Consider the following 10,980-nt stretch of genomic DNA (forward strand, 5'->3'; position numbering starts at 1 on the left):
TTAAGAGAGAGTCCAGAGCCTCAAATTCTAATTTTTACCAAACACAAACGTACCACCAACTACTCCAACCATGGCATCTGCAAGCAGCTCCGCACAGGCCGCCTTCGGGCTGGGCCGGAGGAAGAAGAGCCCCGGCCTCCTGGATCAGATTGGAACTTTCTTTGGAGGGGACAAGAAGAGGAAGAGCAAGGTGAGGAAGCGGGGAGAGTCGATGTGAACGCTCGACCCTCCTCATGTGTCCGTTCACACTCCCACAACCACGTTTTACTTCTGATTCTTTAACAGATCCTGCAACATATTTGTCATAATAGATTTGTGTTGCTTTTACTGTTGTTTTTATGGTGAACCGAAGTCAGACTTTGTCCTATGATTCACATTAACCGGCTAACGGGTTGATGGGGTCGACGCTGGATAATGACTTTGGGTGGGATTCGTTTTTTTTATTTTTTAAGAGCCGTGATTTTGAATCCTGATAATAGGATACCCTTTCTATAGTGTTCCGTTTCGCTTTTTGTTTGAATGGTACTGACATTGGTAGCATTTTTCTCCTCCAGTTGAATATAATATATCTGTTGAAGTGATTTGGTGGAATATTTTTTCTACCTTTTTTTTAATTTTATTTTTGCAGTGTGTTTATTGGAACATCAAACCAGAGTACTCTCCTTAATGATAATGATGAGAGTGTAAGAGAAAGGGGAAATTCATGTCCGCATTATTATGTGATAGTGGTACAATATATTAATATTTTGCAGAGGCATTGGGTACTCGGCACTGTGGAGGGTGTCTTTGATGTCTCTCTCTGGGGTCATTCTCAACATCTGTGATAACGCACGGTACAGCATTCAGCTTTCAAAGTTATTGATGATCGCATTATACTATAAAAGATCAAAGAGATACAATATGTGTATTAGCATATAACGATGTATTGGATTATGGGCATATTATAGACCGCCTGCCTTCTATAAAATAACAACAGGCATGTCTTATCTTGCAGGCAAGTGGTTATTATTATGAGGCGTTGGAGCCCACTTTTTTTATTACCTTTGTACTTTAGTGTTGTCGAGATACCATAATTTTGAACATTAGTAAATATGAAGAAAAAAAACACATTCTGATCAGATCTCCTTTTTGTAAAAAATAAAATGTGTACTCCTGGCACCAGTGAAGACAGACTGGGGTCCACTTCCAGACGTGATGGGCTGCTTGACCCATTCAGAACCAGACCCCCGTTTCAGCCCTCTGGAAGGTTTTAATCATTTTAATGGATAATCTTGATTATGTCGACAACACTACTGAAACACGCTAAACCCCCAAAGCCTCTCGTACGTCCCGCCGTCTTAAAGCACGGACATTGCTGATAACGTTTTTTTTTTTTAAATAACGAGCTGTAGCTCAGCGAACTGAAAACCCTGTGGACAAAAAATATACTCTTTTGATTTCAAGCTTTTCTTTCTGTCTATCCAGCGTTTTCTTGCCCTGCAGAGCGCTACTTAGCAGGTCTGGCCAGGTAATTGCAAAGATACCGCTCAGCAGCATGCACATATGCATTATGAGCCCCCCCCCACACACACACACACACACACGTCTTATGCCAGCTATGAATACGTGTTCATTGTAGGATTCAGGATAATACACAAATAAATGAATACATATTTTATATATACTGCATTATTATAGCCCGTTCTGCTGATATTGATTTGCGTTTTGTAAAATGTTACTCATGAAACGTTCAGGGAAAATGTCAACGGAACCAAATTCTGGATCTTTCATTCAACGTTATTCTCGATTTTTCCTTTATCTTTATGCCACATTTGCTTTCCACATCGATGACGGGTCGACGCAAACAAAGTTGTACAAATGAAATATTTATGTATTCACCAAGGGTTTGCCTTCAAATGACGAGCGTTCACGTGTCCAGTGAATGACAGACAGGTTCGCCGCGCCTCCGTTGCCTCTAGCTGAAGATCAACCCGCACTAACTTTCTGCTGCGAAAACAAATTAAGTCGTGAAGATAAATATTTTCCAGCTGTAATTTCTGATCCGCCTGATTCTCCCACAGACGTTCCTTAACGCGCGCTTTTGACATCAAGGCCGCAGTGTCTTTGGGAAAGTTTGTGTCGGTGTTTTCTGTCTGAACTTCAATAACATTGCATATTATGCGTGCTCGTTGGAGTTATGCTTGAGTAATTGTTACGGCGGGTGTGGAAATCTTTGCAAACTGATCCCTTGTGCTTTTCATGTCCTTTTTGTTTGCAGAGTCTGTTTTTTGGTTGTTTTTTTTTTTTAAATCGTTAGGAAGCTCAAACTTCAGTCTCAGGACATGAAAACAACTGCAGGAAAATCTGCGTTTGAATGATGAAACCGGGTGTTTGATCATTTGGAAATTACAGGGATAATGATTCGCTAATTGGAGGGGCAAATTACACTTTGCATGAGCATTAGCGATTCAAAGAGAAATGTAGACTCTTAAAGGACCGATAATATGTTCAATTTGCATATTAATTTGTTGAATGGCAGGCCGAATCCGCCGTATAATGCAACGCGGGAGTGATTACTGTGTATATATATATATATATATATATATATATATATATATATATATATATATATATATATATATATATATATATATGAATCAGGCTTCAGCAGAACAGCTCACAGACGAATACAGATACTGTTCCCTAACTCCAGTGTCTTGGATGAAGGGAGGGGGGCGTCGGCAATGCCCCGCCCCCCCATCCCCCCTCACAAAGCTCACCTCAGGTTCACGCGTCTCTGACCCAGTCCGACAGTTTGTTTGAAGCAGCAGTGGATCGGTGCCGATTCCGTTTTTTTTGGTAACGCCTCCGACTCTGCAGACGATGCTTGTGACCGTTTGTATCTGTGGTGAACTGTTCTTAACCCCATCCTGTTCTAAACTCTTTTTTTTGGATTTCCTGCTTGATTAAACTCGTTAACAAACACACCTCAGACACTCCTCGTTTTGTTTTAATGCTCGATGCTTCTCTCCATCGTACAAGTATAACAAATTCTACGTATAACAAATCAATGTGGGTTTTTTCTTCTTCTATTGCCTTTTCCAAAGTAAGTGAGGTACGACAGGAATTACTATAGGCTGAAAGGTCATTATAGAAATAATGAGTTGAAAATAAGTTTTCTTTTTAAGGCGAGGTCTTTTCGTCACCCCATTACTAAGAAACATGGCGACGGCCTCCAGACTTGAGGTGATGCAAGCCTTGGCCTAAGCCTTTTCTAAGCTCCATTCACCCCCTTTCTAAAAACATCTTTGCTCCTTTTTAATTGGCATTTGATCTTGCGAGGCATTAGACCCGATTGCCCTCCGAGGGGAGCAGCTGCCATGTTTGTGTATTTCCAGACCGACGGGCTGTATATGTCAGCCCGATCGATTGGCCCCGCGACTCCCAAGAGTTCAACCTAATTATGGTCGCTTATGTTCTGGTTGAGGAGGGATGCGCAGTCCGACATGCGCGGCAGGAAAATCCAAGTTCAGTGTGAAGTGAGTGGAGCTATAGTTGGAAATACAGTATATACTTTATTTTTCACCCCCACTCTGCTACCGATGAATTATTAAGCGTCATCCATATTGACGCAGATTACTGCCAGACTGTGACCTCTGACCTCAGAGGAGGCCGTTGTGAACATTAACCTGCCCTTTGTGATAAGCTACAAGGGCACAATTACCTTAAATCTTTGAATCCTGAATTCAAGATCCAAGGTCTTGAATCCTGGATTTCTCACTTGACTCATTTCACCCCGATAAAATAAAAGTTCAACATTTCGAGAAACAAGCTTTGGACTTCACTGCCAAGTAATAGTTGAGAACTATTAAAGCTCATCTGATGATTATGAAGCCGCAGCGAGGTGATCGCTATCTTTAGATTAGCACCAAGGCTGGAAATGGAGAAGCGGCAAGGCGGGCTCGCTAATTAATGAGTGATGGATGAATCAAACAAACGAGATATAACATATTAAAGCTACTTAGAGGGACCTTGTGTTGATTCCCCTCGGGACAAAAGCTGCCTTGTTCCCCCGTCACCATGAAGCCCTTCAGAAGCTCTCCACCTCCCACGGGAGCCGAGGCCGCGGTGAAGCCAGATCCGGGTGCGTCCATGGTTAGCGTCGTTATGAGCCTGTTGCCATGCTCGCATTAATATTGAGCTCAAAGAAGTAGTTAGTCTTTTGGAAAAGAGCGGGGTTGTCCTGGTTCAATAGCTTCATATTAAATGGAGTCACATTGATGTCAAACTACTCCGACAAAGACATTTTCATGTCATTTTATCCAGCGAGCGTCCTAAAATACATCTAATTTAATTCAACCTTTAGCCCCTTTTAGGAAATCAAGAATTTATGTTTCTTGTTGAAATGATAAAAGAGCTAGATTTTTACAGCATGAGCAGCGATTGTAGCGATTTTGTAGAAAAGGTGTCACTTAACTGGACCATATATATATATATATATATATATATATATATATATATATATATATATATATATATATATATATATATATATATATATAGGTCCTGTGTGCGTGGTACAGGCAGACGCTCTCTGATTCTGTCTCTCTTCTTTTTCACTCTCAAATGCTCCAGACATCAAAACAACTTTTAATAATTTAGCCAGCAGAAAGGTGCATCACCACTAACAGCAGACACGGAGGTCTTTTTTTTTTTTTGCCATTCCATACGGATAAAAGTGTTTTCAAGCAGGAGAGAAGACATGAGAAGAGAAAGGAAACAAATGCGGAGGAGACCTCGTTCACATCAAAGGGACGACGGGACGGAAAATTGAGACCGTATACCAGCAGGATGCAAACGGCATTATTTGCCCTCCTATTTCCTTCCACTTCTTCCTTTTCTTGCCTCCTTTCCCCAAACAAAGGCACGATAGCGGGACACAAAGGCCGACTCTATGCCCCCCCCCCCCTCTCATTTCTGATCATTTACATAAACAGACATGCAGTAACACACACACACACACACACACACACACACACACACGAGGACATCATTAATGCGTCACTCCAGCTACGTTACCTAACGCTTCTTTGATGTGAGATAATGGATGTGAATCACCAACGGCTCCCTCTCACAAAATAAAAGCGTGCACGTGGCCCTGTTGCATTAACGGGGTCAGGGAGAGGGATGAATGAGGAGGCATTCACTGAGAAGATACTGAGTGGGTGGATGAAGGGGTTTCTCACTCCCCACGAGCTGCAAGGCAGTCGATGGCGTTCGGTATTAGAGGAATTATACTTTTCACCTTTATTGTGTCGGGGCCATAATATCGGATTCTTGTAATGCACCGGTGTTTCTACCGGGGCCAGAAGAGGGCGGAGGATGACGACTTTAGTCTGACTTTAAAGGAAGTTGCTGATGGGATGGATCTCTACGGTTGGATGGAAGTCATCGGGAGGCTCGAATCGTGAAAACACATTCATATTCAGGGTTTCTGCATCTCAGCAATCTGATTCTAATAATAATAATAATAATAATAATATTCCAGGTAAGGAACTCTGGTTTTTGAATGCACTTTCTCCCATCAGCCATTACCTTTCGGTGTCACGGCAACATGGAAATGAACTGTGTTGTTATGACGTCGATTCTTCCAAGTTGAAACAGGACAACCTGCAGATTTCTCGTCATTGTTTTAGGTATTCATTTATATAACCCCCAGCGCTTTCACCGTTTTCATTTTCAAGTACATTTATTATTGAAACCTTTTGAGGAAATCCCCGTGGATTATGTATTTTAACATCGAAACTCTCGGGAGCTTAAGGTCAAGTCATCTTATGCACAGGCATCCAGTTATTTAACACGCAGGTCTATTGTTCCCTTCCTTTCCTTTCCTCTTTTTTTCCTCCCTAGGGATCTTTCCGAGGGGCTCTCTCTCCAGGCCCCCAGAAGGCCTCCACAACTTCCCCACGTAAGCGTGGCGCCGAGAACGCCGTGGTGCATTTCTTCCGCACGATCGTGAGTAAAGCTTTTCACGCGCTCGCAGTATTTTAGCGTCTCCGAGCTGCTTCCCCTCCCCCGTGTGTCACTATGCCCGCCTCTGTGTTACCTCACGTGCTCTCTCAAATGCCAAATGTCCTTACGTGCTGTGATTAACTCCTCCTCAGGTGTCCCCCGCCCCTCCCAAGTCGAGGGTGAGTCTGCTTCATGTTGCTTCTATTCGCTCACACGTGAAGAAGAAAAAAAGACCAATATGTTCAGTCGTGACCGTGAATAGATCAGGGATTGTACCCCGTAGTGTAATCTGTAGGATGTGATACGGAGACCAATTTAAACATTCTATGGAGCAACTTTCAGATCTCCAAAAAGCTCCCTTTTGTATCCCAGAGGACGTTAAACGTTGTCCACATTCTGTGAGTCTTTGCCGCTGCTGCATGTCACTAAACCTGTGCTCTTTCCAATGAGGGCCTTGCTCCTCTCTCCTCCCCCTCATCTCCTTGCCCCCTTGTGACCCTGTGACCCCCCCCCCCCCCCAACCCCCTGTGGACGGACCCTCCTATCTGCCTCCTCTCCTCCCCGTCCTGCCTCCGCTGAGTAAGACACACATTTCTTTATGCCCCCTCTCCCTTTCACCTCTTGTCCTTGTTTCTTTGTGTCTCTATGCGTCCAGTGGAGCGGACTAGCAGCCACCATGGGCCTGGTAGGTGGTTTAAAAAAAAATCAAAAAACACTTAATAAACGCAGAGGTATCATGCCTAATTAAACCGAGGGGGGGAAAGAGAGGTCGTCCTCTCAAACGGCCGTTAGTCTCCATCAACCACTTAAGCTGTTGTAATCTGTCCATACATCAGCGATAACGCCCTCATTTCCTCGCGACTTAAGTCCATTTCCAAATACATCATACCCATTCTGTAGCTTCTTGCTGCATTACTTATCCATATCATGTACGCACGTTGTATATTCAGCCATACTGCACCAGGCTGGCTTCTGCTTCATTTTGCGACGTTATCAGCACTTAGCTCGGGGGCCCTCGTGTGTGTGTGTGTGTGTGTGTGTGTGTGTGCGCGTGTGTGTGTGTGTGTGCTCAGAAGACTGAGACTGAGAGGGGACTGTATGTACATTATTTGGGCGGGTAGGGGGTCAAAAAAGGGGGCCAGATATTCATTTTTCTTCTCCGTCTCTCTACATCTGGGTTTCTGGTCACGTGTGCACTGGCTCATTATGATTTAAATTGGGGAACAAAAATGTCACACCAACTTCTATTATTTGTAGGGGAGAGAACAAAATAAATTTAATGATGTTGGGGAACCTTTGGGTGAAACATAAGGTTCAAACCCCCGTCACCACTCGTAATAATAATTGTAGGGAATGAACCTTAAATCCAGTTCATGCAGTATTTGTGTTCCATTCATTTCTGATGGGACAGCAGCATCTCCACTTAAAAAAAGGATGAAGCTTCACAGCCGTACAAGGTTTTTCATCCAAGAATCCAGCAGCAATCTTTTGGCATGTCTCCGAAACAAAACAAAACACCACAATCTGTTCCTCGCCACCTGCTGGAGGAGGGGAATAAATCAGTTTATTAATAAATCAATCGAGCTCACTCATCCATCACTCCTGAAACCTCAATCTGGAAGAAGGTCAACCAAAGGAAGTATTAATCCTCCTCTAACACTGACTCCTTCTCCTTTCCTCTCCTCCCTCGCAGGGCGACCAGAAGTCACAGTCTGCTAAAGCCAAGAAGGCCAGTGCAGGGGACGGCAAAGGCACCCTCACTAGGATCTTCAAAATGGTAAACAACAACAACAACAACAACTGCTTGTCAAACACTTTATTTCCCAGTGTCTTCTCTCTCTCTCTCCTCAAAGTGAGATTGCATAGAGAAATGAATATTTCCCTAATCACTTTCTTGCCCCTCTTTCCTTTTCCTTTCCGCCTCAGTGATGATATCAGCCGCATTGTGAGTAACCGATTGGTGATGGAGGGATACTTCCTTAGTTTGACTCACTCAACATTGATACGCTTAGAAGACATCCTAATCGCATCGCTACTGCAGCAGCGGAATAATGAGAGGCTTTTTATTATTTTTTATTAGAGGCAAGATTGATCATCATGCATGCTCCCAGCTTCATGCCCGCGCTGATATAATCATGCTGACGATGGCAGGTCCAGTTCTCATCAGTGCCCGGGGCTCTGGCGAACATACTGTAACGGCTCCACGGGGATGCAGAACCTATATCATGCTATTATTATTATGATGCAATATCTTCACTTACTTTCAGAAGCACGACGGGCTCCTTTATGTGTTATACGGAGGACACGGATGCAGGCAGAATATACAACTGATCATTAGTCACACAGTACCAGGACAACATAATAATAAAATAAACAGTTATGTATAATATCAAATATGAATATCTAAATAAATGGTATTGTTGTTATTGCTTCGCACAATTCTAGCGTTTAATACATCACTCGCTAAGTGTTTGTACACATATAAAAACAAAATAACTTGAAAGCAGAGTGTTATGGTATTTAAGGCTGCTGTAATCAATAGTTTTATAAGAAAAAACGTTATATGATGTCACCGATATGTTTCCTTTTATCCGGTACTTATAACCACATAGGGCTACACGTGTAAAGTGTGCTATGAAGCATGTATTAACTGTTTATAGACGACTTATAAGTGTCTGCTTCCTCATCTGCTCGTCCCCGGGGGTAAAAAGGAAAAGCTTTTGATATTATAGATTATCTTCCTAAGAAATCCATGAAGATTTATCTCATTTGTGTACTCTTCCTCTTTGGGGTTTTATCTGCATGGACGAGTCTCAGAGAGGCTTTGTGATACAGGAAGGAAGTCTTATCTGAAACTTTGGAGATAACAAAATGAATTGAAAACATTGTCAGCATCTGTGAAATAATATGTAAATACCTGTGAAAACCTGATGTCCTCTCCAAATGTCTTTTTCCTTCTCTTTGCTTTAAAGACGGGCCAAGTGAGAACTTCTTCTAACTGTAAAAAAAAAAAATTGTGAACAAAATAAATATTTAAGACCTGCGCAACATAAGCAATGCATGGAAGCACATTTTTGCCAAGAAAATGAAATGTGAATTAAAGTACTGACGGTAGATCAAAATGCAAAAAAAGATTATTATCATATTAAGTCAAAATTATGAAATACTGGGAAACTATTATTGGATCAAGTTTGACTCAATTTTGACATAATTTGACTATCATAAATAAATCCTATCATCTTTGTAGTTTCTCGTAAGTTTGACTTTCTTATTTCAACTTTATTTCCCATCATGTTCACTGTGATACGATTTGTATCCATTCCATATGGTAATCTAGACTTTTTTTTTGTTGCCTTTGTCATTCCTGATATTTCATTGATTTGTTTACTATCGGTTTCCATAACTACGCATCATTGCAGGCCTGACAAATGCCCACGGACATACTAACCTGCTGGTTTCTCCCATTGAAGGGCTGCTCTGACGTTTAAAGATCTAAAAAGATGGAACGTTAGTTCATTTAATGTCGCGTGGCTACAACTTTCAGGCTTGATGAAAATAACTATTAATGCCTCGTTCTTCGTTCTTGCCCAAAAGGCCTCATCGTTTATTTTTGTAACAATCTATGACAAGTTAACCCGACGGCTGTCACCCGATGACTCATAATGGCCGTTGTGGATGCTGAAGAACTTTTCCTCCAACCAAGAAACCAAACGCCGGGGTAGTCCTTCAATGTGGGACCAGATCATCTGCTCCTCATGCTCACCACAGATGTGTTGTGTGCTTCACAGGGAAGCAGGAGCTCTTCTCCGGGCAAACGCTGAAGTCCCTCGCTGCTCCGACCCCTTCCAACAGCACGAGGGGGCAGATGTTCAAGATCACAAATGAGGGGGGGGGATGAAAAGGAACCCCCCCCCCCCCCCCCCCCCCCCCCCCCCCCCCACAACCCACAACCCTCTAAAATGACCTTCCCCTCCTCCTCTGATAACACTCTAACTTATGCTAAATCCCTCATCCTCCCCTATTACCCCCCTCCCCTCCCCCCTCCCCTATTGGCTGGTAGATAGCGACACAATCTGTTGCAATGGCTCTCTGTACTTGTGCTTGGTTTTCTTTGGACGTCTTCGATGGTCCCGACTGACTTGCACCGCCATTGCCCCTCGCCACTTGCATGAAGAAGGGCCGGTGTGTTTCTGTTTTATGATTATATATATATATATATTTTTCAAACTGAGCGGTTTTTTTCTGTCTCGTCACACTGTCTTTGTCCACCCCCACGAACCTCGTCTGTGAACCCGACCATGAACCCCGTGTTTGATAACAGATTTTGCATTCTCACGAGAGCCATTTGGTCCCGGTGTGTGTTCATTAGTCTCTCCCCCCCCCCCCCCCCCCTCCCCCAACATGTCTTAGCTGTACAATAAGTGTCCCGTCGTGAATGTGGTCGTTGCTCTTTGTTTGTCATTAGGGCCTCCAGCCTGCTGTGGGGTTGTTGTTTTTTTGTGGTAAAAATGTAATTTCTAAACCTTCTAAGTTTCCCATTTTCTGCAATAGTCACTGAAAAAGCAACAAACCAATGGAGTCATTTCTAATGTCTCGTTTCTTTTTTTTGAGATAATGGTGTAAGCACTAATGATGCTAGATTCAGAGCTTCCCTCTTTGCTTTAGTGTCGTCTGGGTCTCTCTGTAAATTAAATTCACCAAAAAAAAAAACATGGCTCAACCACAAGTGCCTTTTTTCTGCAATTTTTCTGAGAAAAAAAATAAAAAAGGAGAAGAAAAGAGAAGCTCAGCACTCCCACTGTTCAGAACCTCCATCTTCTTGTCAAAAATCAGGCGTGTGCGCTCTGTAAGTGTTCATCTCTGACGTGTGTGTGTGTGTGTGTTTTTCTTTCTCTGAATGGAACCTGTGGATGAATGTAAAGATCCTCTTCATGACTGTATGTGTAATAAAACATGGCCAGCCACTTAACTGAGAATAAAACAAATAAA

General features: G+C 42.8%; 1 protein-coding gene across 2 annotated transcripts; it reads left to right on the top strand.

Annotated features, from left to right (window-relative positions):
• The first annotated feature begins 48 nt into the window (after positions 1 to 48).
• On the top strand, positions 49 to 9,890 carry LOC117728041 (myelin basic protein-like). 2 transcript variants are annotated; one of them, XM_034528722.1, is made up of 6 exons: positions 49 to 190; positions 5,890 to 5,994; positions 6,144 to 6,170; positions 6,647 to 6,676; positions 7,685 to 7,768; positions 9,780 to 9,890. In XM_034528722.1, exons 1-6 carry the CDS (start codon positions 71 to 73, stop codon positions 9,810 to 9,812), a joined length of 399 nt encoding a protein of 132 aa, XP_034384613.1. In that variant the 5' UTR covers positions 49 to 70; the 3' UTR covers positions 9,813 to 9,890. The 2 variants fall into 2 exon arrangements, with proteins under 2 accessions (XP_034384613.1, XP_034384612.1); XM_034528721.1 differs by lacking the exons at positions 6,144 to 6,170; positions 6,647 to 6,676.
• The last annotated feature ends 1,090 nt before the right edge of the window (positions 9,891 to 10,980 follow it).

This window comes from Cyclopterus lumpus, chromosome 25 (assembly GCF_009769545.1).
Source record: "Cyclopterus lumpus isolate fCycLum1 chromosome 25, fCycLum1.pri, whole genome shotgun sequence".
NCBI classification, from domain to species: Eukaryota; Metazoa; Chordata; class Actinopteri; order Perciformes; family Cyclopteridae; genus Cyclopterus; species Cyclopterus lumpus.